The 27,674-nt window shown below is 42.4% G+C and overlaps 1 protein-coding gene across 1 annotated transcript; it reads right to left on the reverse strand.

The window, feature by feature from the left end:
- Window positions 1-26,666, reverse strand: slc4a8 (solute carrier family 4 member 8). Its single transcript, XM_034586196.1, has 25 exons — window positions 26,229-26,666; window positions 15,859-15,940; window positions 13,142-13,294; window positions 12,452-12,587; window positions 11,872-12,032; window positions 9,404-9,580; window positions 8,954-9,039; window positions 8,438-8,595; window positions 8,256-8,343; window positions 7,988-8,134; window positions 7,760-7,860; window positions 5,582-5,756; window positions 5,303-5,436; window positions 4,954-5,199; window positions 4,126-4,231; window positions 3,610-3,771; window positions 3,408-3,521; window positions 3,158-3,319; window positions 2,810-3,061; window positions 2,631-2,699; window positions 2,065-2,238; window positions 1,837-1,968; window positions 1,647-1,750; window positions 1,340-1,445; window positions 1-638 (listed from the first exon to the last, which is right to left on the reverse strand). The coding sequence occupies exons 1-25, from the start codon at window positions 26,265-26,267 to the stop codon at window positions 633-635; spliced, it is 3,270 nt and encodes a 1,089-aa protein (XP_034442087.1). The 5' UTR covers window positions 26,268-26,666; the 3' UTR covers window positions 1-632.
- Between the last annotated feature and the right edge of the window lie 1,008 nt (window positions 26,667-27,674).

Consider the following 27,674-nt stretch of genomic DNA (forward strand, 5'->3'; position numbering starts at 1 on the left):
GAGGTTGAGGTGTGTGCATGTGTGTGTGTGTGTGTGTGGGTGAGTGCCTGCAGGCTCTTATATCTTTGCGAGGACCAAAAATTAAAATACTCATAATATGCTTCGCAGCCAGTTTATTAGCAACACCTAAATAAAACTAATTCAGTAGTTGGTCTGTTCCCATCACATAAATAGGGTAGACAAAATATAAGGAACACTACTCTCAATGCAGTTCAACAGCACCACAAACTACATCCTCTATAAATGAATTGACACTTTTTATGAAACTGTTTCAACAAAAACTGAACATTAGAAACTTCATCAAGGTATGATCAGGGCTATTGTATTGGATTTTTGTTTTGTTCGACTGTATCGGTTTTAGCTTGGTATATACTCAGTCCTCACAAAGCTAAAAGAATGTGAATGTCTGCCTGGATGCAAGTGTAATGCACCCTTTTCTTTGAGTGTTTGTTGTCTGTGTTGCAGGTAGCTGGTACAAATCATTGAGACTTGCTTCTCTAAGCACTGAAGGGGCCGACGGTCAGTGCAGCCAAATCGCAGCAGCATCCTGATGTCCAGAACTACAGTCAAACGACACAGTCAAGCCTGTCGGGACTCTGGACATCCTTTACTCATCTATGAACGTGATCCCTTCAATCCTGCAGCGGAAATACAGACAAATACAACAGGTAAGAGAACAAAGAGGGCAGTTTTGCTGGAATTTGCAACTACAAATCAATCTGGAGAATAGACTTAATGAAGAGATGAATGACGCTTCTCCATTTCCTCCAAATATTCAGAAATTAAGCCAAAATGTCCTGCATACTAACGCTGCCGTCTTGTGCATTTAGAGTCAGAGACTGTGCGATCAGGGATGGAGCAGCAATAGCATACATGCATTCGCTTGATCAGTCTCAGCTTTCAACCATTACGCTTCACCCTAAAACTAAACGTCCTTCAAAAGCAACACTTGGACATCAGTGTGATAACAACTACCTAAAATGATAGAAATCATCTTTGAGAAAAATCTATTTAACGTGTTAGTTTGCCCGATGTCCCATCCACAAACGCGGAGGGGGCAGGGTTTATGACCAGTATACAGCCAGCTACCAGATGGCGATCGAGACACTTTGGCTTGACTTTTGGGGAACCGTCAGGTCGTCCATCTTTATATAAAGTCTATGCACTGTAACAACTGGAAACACAACATGAGTGAGTGAAGATTGTGTCTGAGGAATATTTTCCCAAAGCAAGGGTGAGGAGGAGGAGAGAGAGAGAGAGAGAGAGAGAGAGAGAGAGAGAGAGAGAGAGAGAGAGAGAGAGAGAGAGAGAGAGAGAGAGAGAGAGGGTGTGGCCTTGCCTTCTTAGCAGCCACAGGGAGAGAGTCCCTTTGATTGGAGTTGAGGGATTTCCACACGGTGGTTTTAGACATTTCATCGGATATATTAATGTCAGAGGGGTCACACCTGAGGAGCGGGGACAGGAGATGGACGGTAAGATCAGAGAGCAGAGAGGGGAGGAAGGAGGGTGAGGTGGGGTTTAGGGAGAGCTCTCAGGGTGTTAGTAATCACAGGATGAACAGACCACACACCAAATATAGAGGAAGGTGAAAGAAACATTTCTCTATTCTTACCACCATCTGGTGCATGCACTGTGTGTGTACTCACCTGGGGTCGTGTGCTTTTACGGTCTGGGCAGACTTGCTGCTCTCCATCGGAATCGGAACTGTAGCTGCATTTTCCTGATTTGTACTGAGCATCACCTGCGATTCCTAGGAGACACACATGCAATAATAACATGAAGTCAATATGTGCATATTTGTATGTTTTCATCAGGGCATTTAAAGATTTCCACTACCTCGTCGATGTTTTTGGAGGCATCGTCAAGATTCTTTTTCTTCCATTCGGGCATTAAATCATCCAGGTAACTCAGCTCTCGCTTAGAGAAGCACAAGTCCAGCAGTTTGCGCACAAAAACCAGCGCCAGCACCTGGAGGAGAAGCGGTGAAAACGACCTGTTATTTAAATCTAAGAGATGGGGAGAGAGCAGTGAATTGAGACAGGATGTTGGCGGTGGTCAGCTCACCATCATGGGGAAGACAATAGCAGCGGGCGAAGTCTTGATGACCCAGAGCAGCACCAGACAGGTGAGCTGGGTGATCGTGAACAGGTGAACCTTCCTCAGGGGGACGTGGCGCAGGTAGATGAAGTCTGGCTGGTGCTTCGCTGGCATGCAGAACAGCATCAGGCGGTCAAAGAACTGAGAGGTGAAGAAGGCGAAGTTGGAGGAGGGAGAGAGTAAGGAGAGAAATTAATTAATAAGAACAGAGCCAGCAGAGAGAAAGATGGTGAATATGGCAAGAAAAAGGAAGTGATTATGAATGACACATTAATTTAAATAGTTTGGACAATTAACTGTGAGGCCTCATTGAATTAAAACAGAATTAATGAGATAAAAAAAAGGGCTTAACAGAGACAGACGAAGTAGTAAGAAGCTGGGATAGAGAGAACAGCTCAGAACATTTTGGGTTTGAATAATCCCAGCTGAAGTAATAGGTATAAATAAAAATATAATAAAAGTTTATAATATACATGCACACATCCCCACTTCTATGCCAACTGTAAACATGTACATATCAAATTTCATGTTACCTGGATGCCTTTTAATGAAGAGGCTCCCATGTAGAGGAAAACACCATACAACACTGGCATAGGAATGAACTGAAAAAAAGAGCAAAACACCTCAATAGACTTCATCACCATTTCATGCGCTCACTGATTAAATGTCCCAGCCAGACGGGGGCAGCATTGCACAGCTTGTCTGGACTAACCTGCAGGGCTCCGGTAAAGAATACAGAGCAGCCCATGAGCAGGAAGATGAGGAGGCCGGTGAGTCTCTGCTCTCTAATGCCCAGGAAACGAGGCTGCTCCCCGGGAGCCGAGCTCTCCGACTCCAGCTTCAGGCTGTTGACGTGAGAGATGGACAGGACGGTGGCCGCTACGAACCAGGGCAAGCCCATGATGGAGCACACCGCCAGCATCACCCCCACAATCAGCAGGTCCAGGTGGTACCCACAGCCCTTCTACAAAACACAAGGACAGGTGCAGGTTCACAGAGCAGCTATACTCAACCTAGAAATAAAAGCCGCAGAATATACATTTTTGAAAATGTTCCTTGCCAGTAGTTTGTGCTCTTTGCGGTTGATGATGACAGCAGTGATCTGCTGGTCCATGAAGATGAGGATGGTGCAAAGGAGAGCAGGAATGGAGGCAGCCAGGACCGTCCACCATGGGTTACGTCCTATTGGGTTAATCAGCCAGCCTCGATCCTCTCTGGTGGGCTTGAGGGACACATCACAGAGGAGTCAGGCCATGACTCCACAGAGGATTTACATTACATAAACGTTATCCTTAAATTTTTCTGTATACCTGGAATTTGCTGGGCACCTTCAACTTCTGGGACGGTATTCCAATGAAATAGTCAAGCAGAACCATGAAGACAATGGTGAGGAACACTGCAAAGTCACTGATCATGGACCGCACCTGGGCACAGGTAATAACAACAATCACAAATCAGTGGTGGCTAATGTGGCACGTCAGTATTTGTAGAGATCAGAAAGAGTTTGATTACCTTGGTGGGGAAATAACGACTTGTCTTGAATTGTTTGAGAAAGGCCGACATGAGGAAGGTTGAGAAGAACAAAATGGTGGACCAGAAGAGAACATCTGGGGTGTAGGGGCCATGGTGGCCACACGCTGTCCCAACAAAGTGACCCTGCAGATTACTACACTCCTGTAGAGATTCACAAAGATTATTTCAGAAGAAAGATGAATCAGATGAATCAAAAGAAAATAGATCACAAGACTGTTTTATCTTAACGATCAGGCAGGTCTATAAATAGTGGAAGTACATAATGCAAGAAAACCAAGACCAGCCCTGTGTGTACTCAGTTATACACAGCAGCAAAAGGTTAATTGATTGAATGCCACAGTTTGTTGTTTGCAAAGGCCCTAAAGAGAGGGAAGCTGCTCAAGGGAGGGCGAGGGGTCAGTTAAATGTTAACTATCTGGTGAATGCTAGCATGTGAAAGTTATACTGACATTAGGTGTCCTAAGGAGCGTGTTTGTTTCCACATAGTTAGGTTACCGTGACAGTGAGGTTGGCCCAGGGTACAGCAGACGATGTGATGTTTTTGTCACTCCACAGATCTAATGTCTTATTACTGGGATTATCAGGTTCTGCACACCTACAGCTACAGAGACAGAGACACACACAGAGAGAAATCAGTGTAAGGTTAATGGTTTTATCGCTTAAATTAGGTCAGACATAAAGGGAACACCATGCTAAAATATGAACTTAGAAGAGAGGACAGAGAGACAGAAAAAAACAATGAAACAATGCAGTGCAGTTTCAGTTTACATTTTTCAGCGTAACCTTTGAACACTGAATCATAATGTATATAAAATGTTCAAGAAGCCAAAATCTAGAGGCCAAAAACATGTTTCTAACCAGTCGTTGATGAGTTGAGTCCATGTGAATGTTTGTGCCAAATTTGAAGAGATTCCCTCGAGGTGTTCCTGAGATGCTGAGCTCACAAGATCAAAAACACGTTTTGTAAGGTCACAGCATCTTGGCTGTTGGCCGCCAAATTCTAATCAATTCATAATCGAGTCCCAATTAATGATTGTACCAAATAAAAAGGATTTTGTTCCTTAGATATCATGTTCACACGGCAAATAATGTGTTCTGTGACGTTGCAGCGATCTTGACCTTTGACCTATGACCACCAAAATATAATCACTATCCTCAAGAAGTTTGTGAGATATCATGTATGGGACAAGTATGGGAGAAACGAACGGAAACCCGAAAACATAATGCCTCCTGTCTGTTTCACAGAGGCATACAAATCTACCATGTTAATATACAGGGGGGAGCAGGAGGGAACCAGTCGAGCAAAAACATGAAGTTACTCACTATGCCAGTGTGAGTTTGTCCAGATCGCTGTGTGTGTTGAATGGGTAGATTTCTCCCAGGTGGAATAGCTTCTCCAAGGCTTCGTAGATGAAGATGAGGCAGATGAGGGCGGCGAAGGCCTCCTCTGTGAACCGAGTGATGTAGCACACCAGAGAGCTAGCATCCGTGGCAACCAACACCAAGCACAGCAGGGCCGTCCACAGGCCGATGCAGGTCCTCAGTGACAGATAGGACAGATGGTAGTCCCTGAATTGACGACACAAGATGAGACAAGATATAACTGTTAAGCAGAATAAATCTCAGGGTGGTGATTAAAAAGGTTGTCAGGTTGTTGCAATAGTGAACGTACTTGCAGAACTTGAAGAGGATCTTCTCAAACACCAGTACCGGACCGGTGCTGCCCAGAATGGTGAGAGGCTGACCAGCAAACAGTGAGTAGGCCACTCCAGTCATAGATGCACCAAGTAAGGATTCTATTGCACTCTATAAGAGAAATAATGGAAATACAGTAAGTGTGTCCTGTTTGCTCTACAGGATTAAATAGCAAACAATGTATATGGTGTGTTCATGATGCTCTTTTCACACTACAGAATGGGAGTGCAGTATTCCATAGTGATTGTGCTCTTACAATGCGTCCCTCTGTCGCCTCCCCTAACAGTCCTCCAAAGGTGATAACAGGAGACATGCAGGCACAGTAGAGGAAGAGAAAAGAGGCCACACACTGGAGGTTCAGTCCATCCTTATAGTCACTCAGGTAGAAAGGAACTTTTCTCTTGATGTCCTTGATCAGACCGCCAAACAACCTGGCCACAACACACAAGGAATGAAGAGGGATAGTGAAGTTTAGACAATAAGCAACACAGGGACTCAACTCAGTATGCCTAAAGGCATTCCCCTCGCTTCATTGTAAGAACTGTCTCTAATTACTTCCCACAAAACTGCAATTTATCCTTTTTCATAAGATACAGCCCATTCATTAGCGAGGTTGTGTGTTTTTGACACCTGAAAGCCTTATTGGAAGTTTGCATCTACTCCTTATGCGAAGCTAAGTTGAAAGCCTCCAGGCTCTAGCTGCATAGTTTGCATAGTAGTAGCAGTCTTCTGACCTAGCTCTCGGGAACAAAGCAAATGAGAGTATTTTCAAAAGTTCAAATATTCCATTAAGAGGTAAACTGGACAACAACCAACCCTTTTAAAAGGGAGTCAATTTCAACGTTTCAGGAGATGATCAGCTAAAATGTATAATCTAATAAAAAATAGACTAGGAAATGAATCCAACTTCTCAAAGCAACACTATGCAAATTTTGTATACCTTAAAATAGCAGCTTCAAAATAAGTTTATGGTACACTGACTTGGAGTGGAAAGAATGGTGCCTCTCTTTCACTCCCACTCATCACCCTGAGAGTCTGTTCTTGCCCTATGTAACTTGTGAGTGGGTGAGATGAATAGCTGACAGTCCCAGTCTAAATTGGCAGAACTATTAGATCAGTTAAAATTACTAAGAAGTCATTAAAAATAAGCTATCTATCCATAATATTCAGTGAGCAAATTTCAGAAAATAAGCAAATAAAGATTCTAAACAGAGTTTGGTGCATTTGTTACAGCAACAGCTCTTCTGGTCCAGGAAGCCGGGGATCATGGGTAATATCCACCATTAGGTTGTGCTTCAGTTCAGTGAGTGAGACAACACGCAGACAGAGCTCCACGCAACGCACTGGCAGGCTTTGTTTATTCTCTACATGAAAACCTCGATATCGCTCAGACACGGAGCCCAACAGAATTAATCACCACGTATGGCTGCAGAGGGCGCTGTTGCTCAGTAAAACCTACATAGTGTTGGTTTAGGTTTATCACAAAGGGAAAAATGAGGAGCTGACTATAAAAAAAACTTAGCTCTAGTATCAAAGAAGAAATCTGCGTAACTAACGATTGCCAACGTAAACGAACCGTAGCTATGTTTTACTCACTTGTTGGCATGCCAGTGTCACCAAGCCTGTGACAGGATGATAGCTGTGCATGATATGGGGCAATAAATATGGCGGGCCTGAACGTTGTTACCCTTGAAAAGTAATTTAATTTAATACATTTAATACACAAACACTAACGTCGGGTAAAATCCACCGGAAAAATATTTTACTCTCAATCACTAACGTCGGGTGAAAATCACCCGAACACGTGCCTATTGAAAAAAACAGTGATGGGAGCAGGGAAACACGCCTACCTTCTATGACGTCAGTGAGCAGACTGAACTCAGACAGCAGCAACACAATGAAAATCCTGTGACCACAATCGCGTGGGTGAAAATCCCCCGACGTTAGTGTTCTCGGGTTAAAAAGTAACTTAACACCAGGATGGAACACCCTGTTTCATTGTTGTCATTGGCTGAGAGTTTCAAAACTGTTGACCAATGAAGGTCAGCATGAACTGGAGATTTTTCTGAGGGTGTTACAGAAACCTATTCTTTTAGAAATCTTTAAGAAATGAAAAAAACATTTCCGAGCTGTCACACTTGTGTGCTGTGGTGGTTGTCACTTGCTTGTCCCGGCTCAGCTCTTGACAAATCCAAATTTAGATTTTATGGCCCTGAGCAACTGGCAGATGTGTTGTGTGCTAAGCTCGGCCTCACACTGCGACACATCCCTTCAGAAGCCCCAAGCCTCCTCAATGTTTTTACACTGGCTCTTTTTATGATGCATATCCTGATATTTTATAACCAATTGTGGAATTTTGCATTTTCAAATCGGCTGATTTGTTTTCTTTTAATTAGTTTTAACCACTGAAGCAAAAACCCAAATGACAGTTTACCTTCCAGTTCTCTGCAGCTCTGGCCCATGGTGCTCAGCATGTAGTTCTTCCTCTACCTGGCAGGCTGTACCGTTAGGGACTCCTGGCAGCTTTCTCTTCTCCTGCAGACACAAAGTGACAGTCCAGGAGCAGACACAAATCAGACACTTTACCTATATGGCCTTTACTGCTAATCAAAGTTGTAGCAAATTCTGAAAAGCAGATCTCTGTGACATCATAGCTGCATACCTGAGAGGGGACATTCTTAGGCGGCTCGATGCGGATAGAGGGGTCCCACTCTCCTGGCGGCAGGACAGTCACCTGGTCCAGGAATTCATCGATCCCAGCAAGCAGGTCATCTCTGTCCTTCGCCTTGTACGCTACGTCGTGGAAAATCTGGAGCAGAGAGAAGTGAAGGACAAAGGAGACATAAGTCCCCCTTTGCACGACACATGTTGATATTCAATTTGTACTCTGGAGGTTTCTGAAGCTACATTTTATTAGACAGAGCTCTGACCTCGTCTGTCATGATGGTCGCCATTGAGCGTCCAATTTCATGGTATTGCTGACCCTTTCCATCCGGGCCCAGGAGAATGAAGAGGAACCTGTTTTTTGTCAGCAGACAATTTACAGTATGTAAATGATTTCTGGATGTTTGAATTTACATCATTTGATTTTTTTCGAGTTGTGGCTTTCTACCTGGTAGCAATGGGCACCTCAGTGAGGCCGGTGAGCAGCACAGCAGGAGAGAGGCGGACAAAGGCCACGATGGGCCTCTCGAGGAAGTCCAGCTCTCCCACCAACACATTGGAGGCCTCTGCCCCCTCGGGGATCTTCTTCATGAAGTGCATGTCCACCTGGTGATGAGACAAGGCAGAAGTTACTATTGAGTAAGATTACAAAAACTGTCACTCACTGAATTCCTAAGTCTTCAGTCTAATATTTCTAGGTAAAACTCTCCCACTACACTGTGACCTAGTTGATTTTGTTGACAAACATTGATAACACATCTCAACAGAGTGCAACAGCTTCATGTGTAGAGCTGATTGCTCTGCACAACCAAAATACTTCTTCCACTACTACTGTTTGATGTGTTGCCCTCATTAAATCTACAACTCTATTTTTACTCTCATACTCTATTGTGGCCTTCACAGCATCAACGTATACACGTGAACAGTGTGCACAGACAAACTGCACAAATCTGTGCTTGTTCACCTTGCTGAGGTCGACCGGTTGAGCGCTGTCGTGTCCAGCACTGTTCTTAGCTGGTTCTGTAGCTGGAGGAGGCTGTGGAGACGAGCCTGTGAAAGGACAGACAGAAAAATCAGAGTCAGGTTAGACTTTTTATTGGTCTGCAAAGAGAAATTATAATACTTACAATTATATGATTTGACACTGATTTTATAATGTACAGAACACACTTAAGATTTTAATTTATAACACTGGTTTGAATTATATTTTATCAGAAATGATCCATAACAACTGTTCAACATCTGGAATGTAATAGATTGAGGATTAAAGATGTCATTTTGCGATGCAGTCTATGCACCAGTGATCAGGTGATGGCTTGGCTTGACTTTCTGGGAGCTTTGGTCCATGTCCCATCCACAAACATGGAGGATTATGGAGATGGAGATTATGGGGTATGTGTATTAGGAAACCCACCTGTCAGATGGGGCTCTGAATGTTTGCGGGTTCCCTCTGTGATGGAGCGAACGGTAGGAATCAGGTTCTTCTTCTTCTCGTTCTGGTGGTGGTGTCTCTTCAGCAGAGCCTCACGCACCTTTATTCTAACGCTTTCGTCCAGCTTGTGGGACGCCTCCTGGTGGTCCAGCACCATGTCTGCAACATACACAAACCACCCATAAAAACTGACATCAGAGTATGATCGGAATGTATAATTTCAGTGGAATCAGACAGCTTTAATTTCGGCTCTGACCAGAGCTTTAATCCATTTATAATAAATAACCTACATCCAAGAAAAAAACCAATAAGGGATCCTACTATTTCAACAATAAAACCCCCCTTGCTCTATGAAATACTTGTTTTCCGTTAATTTAAGATGGATTTTCAGTATCTGCTCAGACACATAATGTAAAAGCTCAGTGCAAAACAATTTAAGTCAATATGTGTCCAACATATCAGGTCATGTGGGACTGCAGAGAGTAATCTGCATCTCTCTCTGTCACCACCCCTGCTCTCCTCCTTCCCCCACTCGCTTGCTTTTTGTACCGACTTGCTGAGTCAGCACTAGATCTTTACCTCTTTCCTCCCTTTCCTCCATGACAGTCAATCAGACACACACACACACACACACACACACACACACACACACACACACACACACACACACACACACACACACACACACACACACACACACACACACACACACACACACACACACGCACGCACACTGCAGTGGCTGCGTTCATTCCAGACATTCTTCAAGGCCATGCAGCGCTGATGTGCTGAGCTCGGTATAAGTATAATCAGCCATGTTAACTGGGACAGAGACAAAAAGGAGCCTGAAACTGAATTGAAAGTCAAAAATGTGAATCGGATGTAGCCTCCAGTCTTCACATGGATCAAATTATTTATAGTTTGATTCTCTAACAGCAGCTCTGTCTCCTCCACACTCTCATCTGACAGATCACCATTAGTTACTCATTTCAAAGTAAGCCATTTAATAATGTAATTTCATGCTCAATGAGCCGGTGTACGCAGTCATTGTTTTACACACACACACACACACTTTGTTTTCGCCAATTAACAGTGAATGGAACTATTAATCAAGTTTCATTCTAATAGAATTGCATTAGTCAGACGTGTAATAGGAGCATGCTGCCTTTATTGAATTGTTAGGACACCAGGTGGACATATATAACAGGGTGAACCAACTTCAACCACACAATAAATTAAATGTATATATTCTACTCCTATCATATTCCTTTATCCCAAAATATTGACATTTTGGAATAAACTAGATTTGATTAAATTAGACTGGTAATCTAACCTCTTTGGGGCTACAAGGCTCATTCTTGTGTTTCAATATCAAGGTTTTGTTCATATATTGTGGATGATAAAGATCCGAAAATGCTTCTTTTACATTCTCCTGGTCTAAGTTTGCTGGTCTAATCTCCAATCACAAACAAAACACAAATAAAAAGACAACCAAATAAATACATAAATGAAATCTTTACTCTCTTGTTTTCTAACCATGTTGGTTTACCAGGTGGTGCTGGCAGGAGTCACATGGAGAAGAGAGGGAAGAGGGGTGTGTGTGTGTGTGTGTGTGTGTGTGTGTGTGTGTGTGTGTGTGTGTGTGTGTGTGTGTGTGTGTGTGTGTGTGTGTGTGTGTGTGTGTGTGTGTGTCTGTCCAAGCTGTGGTCATTTTAACATTCATGGACGTGCACAGACAGGGCTTATCCAGTCATGTGCTTAGCATGCAGATACAGGGGTGTAGTGTTCTTTCAAACAAATGACTCTGCCCTTTGTCTAATTGTAGAGTTTATGCAAATCGACTTCAACAGATTTTCAGCAACGGTTTAGTTCAATTATTCAACGAGTGTAAAGACACACAACTATAAGGTTTGTTCACCTTCACCATGCAAGCAGATCCTGAACATAAAGGCAACAGTGGGTTGACAATTAAGATGCTTGTTGTACAATGTTAACATCACAAGAGATGATCAAATACTCAGCGAGAAGGTTTCTGTAAGTTTTTGTGTGTCTGTGTTTCTGAATCCGTCCCATTGATGATGCTCCCCTCAGGCCTGTATAGTATGTGTTTTCTCTCCGAGGAGGTTAAATGGATTTGTAATAGACATCTAACGGGCAGTCCAGCTAAGATATTGGGTCTGTTTTATATCATGAATTTAAATTCAAGGACAGGAGCAAAGAAATGACTCGAGAGAGCAAGAGAGCAAGAGCCAGGAAAAGAAGCGACACCAGGCACTTACACAATGAGAGAGACTAATTTCTTGCAAGGTTGATTCATTATTGTGACTTTTCCATCACAAGAGAAAGCAATGATCCTGAGATTCTGAGGTCACTTTCTTTTCCTGCTAACACTCGCTCTTCAGCACCCTGGTACTGATGATGTTTCACATGCTAACTGCACAAATTCTCACCGGCAATCTCCTCGATGCAGTCGGCGTGCATGTCAAGCAACACGGTGCCGTTGATGAGGCAACTGCGGAGCTCAAACAGGCTGTGGAGGGAGAGAGTCGCAACATAGGGCTTGCTCCACCTCTCGCCGCCGTCCTCCACGTCTTCCTCAAACTTCAGCCACCTGCAAGACATCGGCATACGTCAGACTTGTTACACTCAATGTTGGAACTGACATGAAGTGCTATTACATTTAATTTTCATCTACCGGTGAATAATAATAATAAAAATTAAAAAAGGCTGTAGAATTGATATTTAAATTTTTTATTCTAAATAGATTGTTGAAATCGAAAATAAAAGCTAGCTCTCAATTGTTTTTTTAGGTTGTAAGAAATTTGAGAATGAGCTTTTATTTTTAATGTTGTTAATTTAATGCTTTTGATGAAATTAAATGTATGGATGGGTTTAGCTCCTCTAAAATGTAACTCCATTATATACACTGTGAAATTCCCCCTTCATATCAGAACAGCGGTAGAGCCGCCCAGTATTCAGGAACTTTATTTACAGACAATGTTGCTAACGACTCCCAGAGGAGAGCCTGACCTGGCTGTTTCCTTCCACTCAGCGTCCTTGCCATCCCTCACACAGATCTCATCCAGCTCGGTGAACAGTTCGTGAGACACATGTTCAGCGTCTTCCTCTGTGCCCAGGATGAACTGGACCCGCTGGGACGGCGTGTCTGATGAAGCCAGACGGTGTAAGCGAGGGAGGGAGGGAGGGAGGGAGGAAGGAAAGGTAAAGTGGGGTCGTCAGAATGTTACAAACAAAATTTACATGTCTCCTAGTTTCAGACAAGGCCGAGCAAACACATGCACACACTCTCACATACACACTGCTTCTAACCATATGCGTATACACACACACACACACACACACACACACACACACACACACACACACACACACACACACACACACACACACACACACACACACACACACACACACACACACACACATGCAATATGCTGACTAGTTCCTGCTCTTTGGTAGCTAATTAGTGTGCATGTCAATTTTAGCCTGGAGAGCTGTATGTGTGCTTGTGCCTGTGTGAGGTGCCTGCAATATTGATGAAATTTGTTTTTAACGACCAATAACTCCCATGTGGGAGCCGGATGTGCAAATACGCACGTTCTGCCCATGCAAATGTTTCTCTCTGATGAATAAATGACTGTATGAGACTCAATTTGAAAAGTAAACGACACTTTCGGTGTGTGCGTCCGTGTACAGTACCATGGTTGGACGGGGGTGAATCAGATCCCTCCCTTTGCTGTGTTGAGCTACTTCCTGCCCGTCTTTCTCTCCTTCGGTGGCGGGATCCATGGGTCTTGTGGTGACGATGGCTCTGCTTGGGCATCCGCACCCCCACAAACAGAGTCCTGTGTCCTGGAAAAGAAAAGAGAGGAGTCATTTACTTGTATTATACACTCATAGTCATCTTTATGTTACTGTCACAATTTGTTATAGTGAATTTGGGTAATCTGGGACACCTTTTGGAATTTTTAATTCTGTGACTTTTTTCGATATCTGTTTTAAACATTAGGTCAACATTTTGTACCTTTCTGTAATCCTTAATGTGTTCTCTAACCAAACCAGAAGAAAGAGTGGATATATCATATTCAGAGGAGAGATGACACAGCTTTTGGTGTTCCTTATTCATTGCGATAATTGATACGTTTATATAACTCGTTCCTGCAGTCTGTCCAATGTACTTTCAAAGACATCTGATTATCAGACCTCTTTTATAGCTGACACATGGTGTAGAATTCATTGGAAATTTGGTTTTACTCATCATTTTACTTAGAAATTAGTTTTCCTGTCATCTGCTAATGGAGCAAAGTACAGTTGAGCAAAGTCTTTTGGACTGACTGGTGAAGTAGCTCCACAGGGAGAATTTGGGAATAACACTCTGCTTCCTGTCTCACATTGACCTCAACCACTGCTATCTGCAATTATCATTAGTGCATTCAATGTTGAAGGCAACATGCTGCGAAAACAAGAGGCTGAATCCAGGTTCATTTGAATCTCAAAGAAGAAGCTTGTAGAATGAACTGTTGAAAATGTGACGTGTGTGTGTGTGTGTGTGTGTGTGTGTGTGTGTGTGTGTGTGTGTGTGTGTGTGTGTGTGTGTGTGTGTGTGTGTGTGTGTGTGTGTGTGTGTGTGTGTGTGTGTGTGTGTGTGTGTGTACAAATATATTTTGGGGTACAACAACTGAGCTGCAGTGTTCCATCACTGAACATGTTATTATCCCTGCAGGAAAGCTAAATGGTCCAAGTCACACACATACACACCTGTTCCCCGACTGTATTATATATAAATATACTGGAAATGACTCAATGATGAAAACTTTCCTCCATCACACTGTTTGGTTTCATGAATTATTAATAAAATCTTAAGTGGTCCTCGGAGATGGACTGAAGGCTAAGTCAGGTCAGGTCACCTGTGGTGTAAGATAATTAGATGGAATACACTATATTGAAGTACAGCTTTAAAGAAAACATATTTCCATTAGTTTTCAGCATACTTCTACTCAACTACATTTCAGAAGAACATGATGCTTCTTTTTATTTCACTTTTTTCAACTAAACGTTCTTACATGCAAAACATCTGCCGAGCTCATTAAGTACCATTCATGGTTAGAGTGTGAGGTGCTATTGTGTAGACTGCAGGAGTGAAGGTCATTGGCTGAAGATTGCACACTGAGTGCAAAGTGCACAATTCATTATACACATGTTGTTGCCAAGACACTGTTTGAAATAAATGAAGTACAATTTGTCAAAGCTGAAAGTCAGCAAATAATGGAGCGCTGCAATGGAAATGCAGAAACAGAGTTATCACTGCTGGTTCTTTTGGTAAATGAGACAAATCCCAACAGAGCACATAGTTAAAGTAAACCAATTTAAACTGCACAGTAGTTTGAAAGCTTCTCTGGCCATCCAGAATGACTGACTAATATAGTAGCAAACCAAATCAGAAGAAATCAGGTATAACGATAACAGCACATAAAGCACAATATTTATATATATGCATAATCATGCATAATCATGCATAGAATTAAAAATAAAATCAGGGGTAAATGTTAAAGGAGAGATATTCAATAAGCGGTTTTGGGGAAAAGATTGTTGTCTATTAGAGTTATTTATATGCTGATTTTAGTTTTAAGATAAAAGGTGAAAATCTAGGAAGCGATTCAGAAAATTTCTATTGGGATAAAAGACTTATAGAATATAGTATACTACAATAAACACTATAATAGTATAGTAGTTTCATTTATCATTCTATAAATAGCATAGAATAATAAAGTTCATCACGTATTCAAGAGCAACATTTCCTTAAGCTGTAAATACTGAAACATCTGCAGTTACATCACCAATTTAGACCTTGGAGAGCAGAGCAGCAGCTTCAGTGCTGATGAATTATGATTTGAGGTAATAGAATTGTCCCTGCAGTCGCTCCCTTTCATTTTCTCTGCGACAGTGACAATAAACAGCATCATTCAGCACCAGGAAACACGTCTACAATGTAAAGTGAATTGATGGAGGAATGTGAGCAAAACAATAAAACAGAGAAAATGTGCAAAAATGTATTCTTCCGCCTATAAAACAACCATAATAGAAAATGTAAAAAGAAACCATTCTTCAAAAGTGAAAATTAAAATGAATGCCTGCATGAGAATGAAAGAAGACCTATTTTGATAATGTGATTAAGCAGCATGGGATCGTTGGACTCGTTGTGTTTACCACGATTAGATAAAACGTCCCGTGCCTGGAATAATATTGTGGATTTCTCAGGGTTTTGGATTGTTGGAAACATTTTGGACAACGTAAGTACACAAGTCAACAAAATATAAAACATAGTTCAAGTCATTTTTAGACATTTCCATGAAGAATTGTTACAAATCTTTAGGTAAAAGCTTTGACTACGTTTTCCAGCTGTGCAGGTTACTCACTTTCTATTTCCTCATTCTCGTAGTGGATGTTCAGCACAGAGCTCGTACCTCCCTGGTCCACCACCACCTCCTCATCCGGCCTCTGACGAACACACACAGAAAAAGAAGACATGAAAAAGAAGGATAATGTTACTGCTCTTGCTAGAGAAAGTCACTGCAGACAGCACGGCTATTTCAATGGCCTCACATTGTTCTTAATGAAAAGTGCACCTCTGTAGGACACCTTCAGCCCTTTCAGGATCAGCCCGTGAAACAGAACATGAAAGGCTGGTTTGTCCTGAGGTGTCCCGTTTCCGACAAATCCTACCACTGTAACAGAGCTGCTAATTGGCCGAACCGACAAGAGCTTTTCAACAATGAGCTTCAAATTCCAGACAGTCTATTCTCAGACTGTCTGGCACAGATGCACAGAGGAGGACACACACAGCCAGAGGTAAGTAAACACAGTATCTGACAGTTGGAGAATGTGCTAGGCTGTACTATCCCGGGGAAATCAAATCAAATCAAATTAGCAGAGCGCCACATCCATCAGTGGTGCTGCTGTTGGCACGCTGTGGCAGGATGTTACCAGGTGTTGTGTCACTATATCCGGGACAAGGCTTTCTCGCTGTTCGCTCATGTGCAGCAGTGTATAATATTCACGGTCATGTATCAGTCCTGTGATAGTGAGGGTAGAGGACTGCAGGAACCTCCACTGTGGCACTGGAATCACTGTGCTGCTGCTCTGTCTCTGTTAATCTCCCTTCCTCAGCAGGAGTGCATGCAAGAGTAAATCTTTGGTTTCTAATTCCTAAGAGCCTCCCACATGCTGAACAATGAGTGTGTACCACTGCAGCAAAATAAAAACAAGTTCATTTCGCTCCATGGTTTTTGGACAGAAATGTAATCTCTAGGTAGGATAATGGACACACTGCTGGATGCTACATATGTGAGCGTGTAGAAGCCAGTTAGAGCTGCTTCAAAAAAATAAGTCGCTAAAATTTATAAATGAATGCAAACAGTTGAGGGTTCCTGCCTCCCAGCAACATACAATACATTGACTAATCTTTAACTGCACACACACATACACACAACGGACATAAATGCAGCTCCCTACATAATAGATGCTTCCGCCCACTCATATGATCTGTGTGTATTGGATATGTTTCTTTGAGGGTGTGAGGGAGAGTGGATGCAGAACTGGCTCATATACATCTTGGTTAAAGTGGCACCCACTCTTTATAAAAAAGATAAACAACGCACAATGTTGAGAAGAAATCCGTTTGGAGATTAAATATTTGACACGCCTAAAGTGACTGATAAAGAAACACGGCACAGAAGAGAGGCACATTAATAGAGTTGGTTAGTCAGATTAGTTCATTAGTAACTCACTTAAAGCGTATTTAGTGCCTCCCTTCAGCAGGAGAGACTTCAATTGAAAGAGGAACAAATTCTATTGCCGTGCACAATAAGAGAAGAAAGAGATGTAATATGAATGATAATGTATTTGGTGTTCAGACCCCTCCTTGAGGTCGAAAGGGGGGTCTACACACTGTTGGTGGTTGACAGGGTGTAGAGAATGTTAGGGATCTGACTGAGTTGAGTGGACACCGGAGACTGGAGGTGACTGGGGAGGTGGGTGGCCCTAGAGCCTCACTGAAATGACAGCTGACAGCGACAGAGAGGAGGACAGATTTAAGGTTTGGCAGCAACGGCACAATTGGCTGATTGAGATCATGGCAAAATTGATTGGATTACCATGAAAACCCAACACTTAGCTGATTAGGGGAGGCGAGGGGTGTGAGAGAGAATTATGAATGAATGGAACATAGAGAAAGTCTTTCTGATTGAACTTAAGCTAAGCTTCATTTAACATGATATTTCTCTGTGTGTTCAACTAAAGTATGTATGAATGAATGACAACCGGCCATTATAGGGTGAAAACTGAGGGGCCAACACAGAAGAAGTCATGCAAACTTGTACAGTAATTGTTCTTTCCAATGTCCAGTGGCTGCAGCACGCACTGAGGCTCGGGCTGCTACGTGACGACTACACAGAGGCAAAAAAAGAAATAATTGGAATTCTTCTTCCTGAAGCGCTGCTGCAAAGAGTTGAAAGTTTGTATTCGGTGGAGTGGAAATGAAAAGGTCTCGGTCTGTCAGAGCAGCAGGGGGGAGTAAGATCCTCATTTATTCTGGGGAAAAACATCATGGTTTATCTTATGAGAAACATAAAACTATATATTTGCTATTAATGAAAAGTACTGGTCCCTTTATTGAGGCTTTTCAGGACATAAAACTACATTAAAGTACCCTGTGTATATAACTGTGTGTATGACTGTATATCAAGGTGTGTGTATAATAGTTCTCCTGGGGTCAGGCTGTTAAAACAACACTTTTACTGACATAAAAAAATCCCACTTTTGAATCAAGCTGGTTTCTTAATGCAGTTAGGAAATGTGATCAATGGTGATAGTAGTGTGTGTGTGTACAAGAGTGTGTATCTCTATCAGACTGTATTTACGTGCACCCTGAAGACCCTGAGCTGTGCTTTTATCTTCTGTCTCCTCCCTTCATCCTCTCGCGCTGCTAAAAACCGAACAGCTAAGCATATTAGCGCAAGATTGTGATAAGAAAAAACTGTAAGATAAATGTCTTACCTGATTAAATTCAAAAGTTCAAATCCAACTCTGAAAGGCTTTCTGTTATATTTTCATGCCACTCCTTCTGATATTGGCACCGACAGCCACTTGTGATTTACGCAAAAGTTGAAAAACGGACAGATTTGGGATCCCAAGACATCCACTTAAGTCACAGGTGTGGGTGGCCTGGCACTGCTTCCCTTGCTCTCCTTTCACACTCTCTCCACCACCGATTCAGTGCCGAGGGATTTCTCTCTGTCTCCATGACTGAGCACGTCTTTCTCCCAAGACACTTCTGTCCTTTTGAAGAATAAGGCCACTTAATTAGGAAGTCATGCTTGGGCCAAGTACTGAATGTGACTCATGGTTTTATAATTACGTTTGTATAGAGGGTGAAAGTGTGGGGAGAGCAAAATGTCTTGAGACTATGTGAAGTTAGTTGTAATAGACAAAGTGCCCCCGAGCAAGGCACTAAACCAGTGTCAGTGGTTGTTTCCTAGTCAGTTTTACTGTGGGAGATTGAGAGCATATAAACATATAAAGCAGCTGTGGATATGTGCAATGACAACAATATAATCTTAATCATACATATATATATCTTAGAATGTTTCCTATTTAAAAAAAATAGTCACATTTATTTATTAATGACAATGGATCACGTAAAAAAAAATAACAGACCAACTTGAAAAGTTGTATCGTCTTACTTCAACCACCACAGTGTCCAAGACATTACTACAGACATAAGTCTTCATGTTTTGTAAAAGGTGCTGGTGTCAGTTGTCCAGAAGTGCAAGATGTTTTATGTCATTAGGGGAAATTCATATTTTTTTAATATTCGGAAGAAATAATGTGCGTCCACAAAAGTTAAATTTAAGCTTAAACTTCAGAGAATTTTGGTCTGGAACCTTGATTGTTCCTGCAGTTTGGCAGTTGTTGTACCAACTAATGATCTTTTGTTCTAATGATTTATCTTAATTGTAAAAACTTACCATTTAGAGTTTTAAATACTAAGAATTCTAGTGTCACTGCTCACCAGGGTCTGGAGGATTTAACCAGTATTTTCCATATGTAGACATAATATTAATCATTTACCATTAACAATTATTAGTAGGCTTGCCAGATGTAATTGAGACAGCATTTTTTCAGTGCTAATCTAGTCTTATTGACAACTTAAAGCTCAATGCAATGTTTTTTCATCATCACATCATCCACACACAGCCAGACAGCTGTCAGAGGAAGTTTAGGTTTCAGAGTCTTGCCCAAGGACACTTCAGCATGTGGGCCGAAGCATGCTGATGTGTCAGGGGAGTGTGTGTGTCCTTGGAGTCCAAATAGAGCCGGGGATCAAACCATCAACCTCCTGGTTATTCAGGACAAACCTGCTCTACCCCCTGAACCACAGCTGCCTTGCGAAGAGATGACAGGTGGCTGCAGAACTGATCGGTAGAGCCCAGTAATTATGAAAAAATCCTGCAGAATTGTTCCGTAGACCCCGTGTTTAACTTGCCGGGCCTCCACTCTGGTCAAAACAAAAACATGTGTGATTTGCCGCACTATAAATTAAGTTTTGAGGACAACTTAAAAAAAGTTAGTTGAAACGAATACTTTGCTAAATTTACAAAGACATTAAATACTCTTTATTCACAGCGTATGCCCACTGGCCTCTACAATCACATGGTATACACACACACACACACACACACACACACACACACACACACACACACACACACACACACACACACACACACACACACACACACACACACACACACACACACACACACACACACACAGTGTTATCAGTCAGTGCAGCTGTGGCCTCCGTGCAGTGTGTGGGTTTGGGCTCAGGCTGGAGGCGGTCGGCTCCATTAGAGCTGGAGCTTTACGACACACACACACACACACACACACACACACACACACACACACACACACACACACACACACACACACACACACACACACACACACACACACACACACACACACACACACACACACACACACACACAACAGAGGAATGGAGGAGGGAGAGGGAGAGAGAAAGCTCTTTGCTCCGGTAGACCATCAGATCATCAATTAGTTTGCATCCATTTGATGCACACATACACACACACTTAAAGAGAGAGAGAGAGAGAGAGAGAGAGAGAGAGAGAACTCAATAATCATAACGAGTGGGTGAAATTGTGTTTCAGAGAATGTCATGACAGAAAAAGAATCTTTGTTTTCGGGTCATCTATTGTGGGCGAGATCAGATTACCATACTGTATGCTACCACAGCCATGATCATGATGTTTTCTGTCCTGAGTGCCTGCTCTCCATAACTCAATGTGACTCAGCCTGTAGTCTCCCTGATCACAGTTCACTGAGAGCCTGCTCTTATGGCAAATTCATGCAGGGATGTTTTTTTTCAACAGGTTAATGGTTCCCTGTCATTCACAACTCACTTCCCATGAGCCACATTAAGTGCCTCGGCTCATTAAAAAGCTCACATGGCACTTGCAGTTTTCTCTGTGGGTGAGCACATCTGTGACCCTTAACGAGTGCACGTGATCTGGGTGATTTTCCACTGACGGGGCGAATCATTTAGTTTTTTGCCGCGTGCGTCTACATCCTGGCAACCGTCCCTCGTTAACTCTCGTCCTCTATACAGCTTTGAATCCGTCACAGCGCTTGGAAGGGTTTATGACTCATAAATAATGTTGCCGCGCAGATTACTGCCTCCACTATAGGGAAGCGGTTCATTGCTAGCCCCAAAATGGCTGCCTGTCCTTGAGTTTCTGTCCTTTACTAGCAGATTAGTGGTATGAAAGAAGAAGCACATAATTGATGCCAAATCAAAGAACCAGAGAAATCAAGGATACTGATATATGAATTCAAACAGGTTTGACTCATATTTACCGGCACAGAACAAATATAGAGCTCAACAGTGTGGTTCTGGAAGTAAAAATCCCATTCATTTTCTGAATCGGCCATAACGCTGTAACCATCCAAGCCATCCAACCATCACAAGCTGCGAGATTGTGAAACAATGTTGTATGTGTTGTAAGAAAAACATGTTTCATTTGCGATGTCCAGGAGAAGTACTACACTACCCACAATCCTCAGGTGTAAAAGCAATGTCTGTGCTTGGCCGAGCTCGTTGTTACCATGGATATGTTCACCACAACCTCGAAAATCATGTCTGCTACTATCAGATTGTTTCCGCGTTACTTTGTGTTTACCACAGAGCAACCGTCTTTCTGACTTGCTGCAGTTTTTCAGAAATGAGGAAAAGAGGCTTAAAACTCTTTTTATATGGATTTTCTGAAACGTCAATGGAGAAAATGAGCGGGTAACTTACTTCCAGAATCACAGCCAGACGGTCACTGTCATGCTCTATTTGCAGATTTGTTATTGACAGTAAAGTCGCCTTACATAAACTAATCCCTCGATTTTTTGGCGCTTCTTCTCGCAGAATCACACAATGATGACTTGAGACACCCTTGTCTGGTGTCTCAGCATGTAATAGCCAAAAATAGAGAGACGCTATCACTCGCCTACGTTTGATGATTAAACAAATACAAATACAAGTGTTTGCTGGCAGTGCAGATTGTCCCAGAAAGATGTTAGATTCCCAGAGCAGAGCGGAACAGTTCAGTTTCACAGTGGCCTACTTAAGATGCTGATAAACCTCCCTCTGATGCAGAACATTTGCAAAAAGGAATAATCATACATCAGGCTGCAGCTTTACGACCACATCAATTTCTTTCTTGCAGTAAAGGATTAATGTCCTTTCCTTCATTCGCTGATGTCAGGACTTGGGGCTCCCAGGAAGCCAATCAAGGGTGTGTTGTTAGTGAGAGGTTAGAGGTGTTTTGTAATTCTTGCACTTGGAGATAAAACAAATTTGACTAGGCAACAACTTCAAAATCAGACGGTATCATCAAAAGTGAATCCCCAGTGAAAACCATTGAACTGATCGCCGTCCCAAACAAATAGAGCAGCAATGATTTCAATCCCAGTCTCCCTACTGAGCAGGCCAATCAATGCGCTTCGCCCCAAATGCCCTCTAACTCCATCAGGACTGTGAGTGTGGCTTCAGAAGAACGAGGCCTGCTGGTTACTGTAAAGAGGCTTTGAAATCCAGGGGGATCGCTGAGAACAAAACACATCACAGACACTTTTCTTTGTGTGGAAGCACATGTTGTTGATATAGAGCAAGTTTATCAAGGGAGACCTCCGCTCTGTGTGAATATAATAATCACCAGTGATAAAGTCTGGTGGATTCATAGAAGTGCGTCCTTGATTCAGCAGCACGGCGTGGGCTTTCAGGTCTTATGATATCTCTAACACTGCTGACTTGTTTCAATGACATCTCCCTCGAAACAAACACTTGTTGAACATTTCTCTTGAGACGACTTATTCCTCTGCTAGTGTTTCACTGCAGTCTTCTTCTTTTATCTGCCTACAACGCCACCATTTCCCCTCCTCTGTCCTCTCCTATAGGAGCACCCTGAACTGACAGCAGGGACACAGACAACTATGGGCCTGTCACCTCCAGACCGTCCGTGAGCCGGGTCTGACCACAGCCGCAGCCGCACGCTGCCCCCTCATAGCATCACAACGCCACTAATCTTTTGTAGAAGCACACGAGACGGTGCTTCAGTCAAAAGAGGGGTCGACATGAATGGTTCAAAGGAAGAGTGAAGAAGTGAGACAGGAGAGGAGAGAGCTGATGGAGAAGGGTTGAGAGCAGAGGGGCGGCTGCTCTGACGGCTTCAGCCCACGGTTAGCATGAGTCATACGCACCTTATTCAACAGCACACACATAAATCTGCCTCTCCACAGGCCTCCCTGTCTAATTGTTTTCTGTCTAGGAAGAATACTGTGGCATGAGCGGGCTTTGTGGGTAAAAGGTAACATATGTTATAATTGAAACTTGTGACAAATAATTGTGATAATAAAAGAATATTGTCAATGTGAATGTGTGTGTTGAGATGATTCCCAGTCTTCATAGAAGAGGATCTGAACCTGCTGTTGCTTGAGGTATTTTTGCCACTCATTCACTCTGCTGATTTTTGGGGATTTAACTTAATTAATCCCATTATGTGACTTTGGGTTCACTGCGTTACTGTAACAGTTCTCAAACAAGATGTGGTACGTTGAGTACTTTGCAATATTAAATTGAGAGTAGTAGGACACTTTTCACAGGTCAGAGCTTTTCTTTCGATTTGTGCAGAAGTGTCATTCTTTAATATATTCCTTCAGTCCCCAGCTCGGTGGCTGTGGGCTGTGCTCACTAAAGGGACTCTGCCACCATGCTGATAGAAATGAAAGGTTGGGAGGGAGGCCAGTAGCTGAAAAGGGGGAAATGTGACAGACTTGTGTTCATGGTACTTAAAGCTGTGACAGATTTATGATGCAGGCTGGCATAAATTATACCACAACTAGAGTCACAGTCTTAGCGCTGAAAGCTGCAGTCTCTCGAGCGCAACACAATTTTTTTCAAAGTTACTGATCACTTGAAATCTTGAAAACGTGCATCACATCAGTATGTTTGTGACAGCAACGTTTACACAGGAAGCTCTTCACACTTGATTAGTTTGGTTCAGTGACAGGATGTCATTGCATTGTATGTGACTTTATTGTGCGCTTAGTTCTGTCGCTTGTTTTACCAGAGCTCATGATCTCCAAGCATCCCCACATGGCCCTAAACATGAAGAGAATGTGTGGTATTGATATTCTATCAATAAAGGGCTTTTCTGTCACCCAGTTATCAATCCAAAGCATTATATTGACTGTTGGCTACATGGTGGAGCACTTTAGCCTTAGATGTATAATCATTATTTCTCTTTGCTTTTGTTTAACATCCTCAGATTTCCTAAATGAAACAACAGCATAGTGTTCTCATCTCGTACCTTTTAATTTACTTATAAAAGATTGTTTATGTGTGTTTTCTTTCACCAGGACTTCACATAAAACCCAGATTTGTTCTGGCCACTCAGATGCTCGGACAAACATTTGTATACTTGTACACCCAGCAGTTTTTTCTTTTGTAAAGTTTTATTACTATGATATTTTAATTAAATTTCAAATATAAATTCCATACTTTTGCCACTACATCTACAGTATCCCTGCATGTACAAACATAGATGCAAGACATGATTTACCCAGAAAGTTCGAGTGTTCGTTTACCAGAATATTATGTAATAGAGCTGAAACAGCCAACACAACAGTAGAAAATATTTATGATTATCAACTAATCATTAAGATATATTTTCTAGCAAAAAGGCCAAACATAGTCTAGTTTCCAGCTTCTCAGATGTGTAGATTTCCTGATTTTCTATCTTAATATCATGCAAATTGAATATGTTTCTTTTGGGGGGAGGCTCTAGAAATGTGAGAGGGGCATTTCACATTTAACAGATCAAACACAATATCGTGCAGATATCTCTACTTCTGTAACTTACATTTCCCTAACTTTTAAAAACATCGAATGCAGAGCCTTTCTCTCAGCTAACCGAATATTTGTACATCCTTACATTATGTTATTTTTACAAAATGAAAGAGTCTGAAAACCTCTTTAAATACGTGGGACACTTCATCTGTGCTTTGGTAAACATTCAAGCAGATATCAGACAGAGAGAATAACTGGCCACATTGCCACAGATATGGAGGAGAGGTTTTTTTTTGTGACATAGTATGAGTAACTATGTTTGAGGAGTGAGGTTCCTGGGCAATTTCCCCTCCATGTGTGAAAGCTGTCTAATCATATCAGAGACTTCCCAGCTCACCTCTGGTCCTCCTCCATCTGTCTCCTGCACTCAGATGCTATAATTCACCATGGTGGCATGAGTGTGGTAGGGTATAGGCATATCATCTAAACTGCACTGTGGTTGCTTTAGTCAAACTACATGCAAAAACATTGCTAAACTCTGGTGTGTCCAATGCTCCAATTGTCCTGACTGCTCTCCTCGTTCAGCTCAGTGTCATCAGCTGACCCAGACTCCAATGGATCAACCGTCAACAGCACACCAAGCATCCACCCTGCACTTCACCACGGGCTGACCCCCCCACACGTCGCCAGGATTGCCTATAATGAAAAACACGTATAGATTCCCAGCACTGAGTGCTGCATGGCGTCAAGGTCGTTTGAGGGTAACAGAAGAAATAACGCATCTTCTTAGCGAGGCTGAAAAACCCATCAAACCTCCACAGTCATGTTGCACACACCTCACTGCGAACCTCAGGGGAAGCATGACGTTTTAATGAGTGAGTTTAAAATATGTCAACGTCTAATCAATAATCTTACAATAATCGACGTGCGCAAGAGGAACACTCTCAATAACCAACATCTCTCAGTGCACTGTGATGTGATGTCCTCACCGGAATGGCTGCACGTGCTTGCACCTCAGAATAACAGTATCAACAACAGTCTGCACACCGCAGCAGCAGCAGCAGCAGCAGCATCCTGCAGAGTAGGAGCCCTAACACAACTCAGCATCATTCACCGAATCCTCTCCTTAAAATGTGCACATACACTGTTGCATTTTACGCAAGGTCTGCACGGAGAACTGCAATAGTGCCGATCCTCCCCTGACATCAAACCGTGCCTCAACTATGAAAGTGTTATTCCGGCAGCAGACGATGAGTTTCTAGTCAAGCAAAGAATTTCTCACAGTTGTTGGAGCTTGTGTACAGCCTGGTCTGTTCCATGCGCGCCAGAGCAGCGCGCCATGGAGGAGATGTTTAAAGCACGCTTTACCTGGTAGCTCAATATGCTCTCTGGATTGTCGACGGGCATGCTGGTGGCCTCCGGGTTCACGGGCTCGGTCTCTGCGGGGTGTAAAGGTGAGGACAGGGTGTGATCCGGCTCTGTTCTTCACTGAGGACGTTTCTCCTTTAGAAGAAGCGGTCACGAGTTGTCCACAGCAGCTCCTTCTGTTCCTGTGGACATGTTGAAGGTAAACATCTTATTCCAGCTGAGGGAAGACGGTGACAGTGCTAATTGTGGACGCCTGTGTTATGATGATTTCTCGGCTGCACTTGCAGCTCCTCTCCCTCCCTCCCTCCGTCCTCCTGTCCTGGCTGTGGGAGCAGGATGCAGAGAGCATCACTGCAGCCTCAGCCAATCAGAGCGCAGAGGTACACGACGCACTGCTGCTATCCAGCACAACACAGCCAAGACCATCAGGAGCTGATAGACTTTATACAATGAATGTCCACTTTGGCAGCTTTTCCAGCTGCAGCATTTCTGCAGCTGGACTGTGAACTTTGTCCTCAGAAATGAGTTCAGTTCATTTTCTTACATTTTCTTACATTGCACACAAAACAATTTCACTCTGCATCCAGAATTTAAAATGAATAAAACGAGACAATACAAGCAGACAAATGTCAAAATCCAGAGAAAACTGTATATTTACTCACTTTGTTGTTTATTTTCTTTAAAAAAAAGTATGCTATAAAAGTATTTAGATACTTTGCATGAGTAAAGTGTTGTAGTAATACCACCATTCAAAAATACAAGTCCTGCATTGTTTTGCTATAGACTACGCGTATGAAATACATATCATAATCACACATTAAAATATATAATTCACATATAATCACACATTAACGCCGTAATGAAGTTATGAGGGGTTTATAGTAATATTTTGAAGATGGACAATTCAGTGCAGTCTCTGATTTGTTATATTGTTTTTATTATTAATATTTATGTACTAATATGTAGCCTAAGTAACAATAAAGGAATTCAAACACATTTAATTTTAATGTATTGGGCTTTTTCATTAATACCTATAGGCCACCATTAATATCTAACAATATGTTATATTATTAGATGATGCTATGGTTTTTATTACAAAAAATCTGTCCGGGACCGGGCAAAATGGCCCTGTGTTGCGTGCGTTTTGTGCATCGCGGGAAAGATATACACGTCACTTCCTGCGTCCGTCCCGGGGCGCTGGACCAAGCCCTTAGTCACGCATTATGGCCCACGCCATCAAGGTCCACACTACCACACGCTGAAAATTTTATGTAAATCGAATTAAAGTTATAAAACGAGGCTTACCTCCTTTTGGCAGGGGGTGGTTCCATACAAACTAATAGATCTGTTCAGGTCAAAAACACTCTCTTGTTTCTCTTCAGATCATTTAAATCTTTCATCTTTGCAATGGTCAAAGACATCAGAAGGAATCTATGCCCACTGACA

This window comes from Hippoglossus hippoglossus, chromosome 5 (assembly GCF_009819705.1).
Source record: "Hippoglossus hippoglossus isolate fHipHip1 chromosome 5, fHipHip1.pri, whole genome shotgun sequence".
Classification (NCBI taxonomy): Eukaryota; Metazoa; Chordata; class Actinopteri; order Pleuronectiformes; family Pleuronectidae; genus Hippoglossus; species Hippoglossus hippoglossus.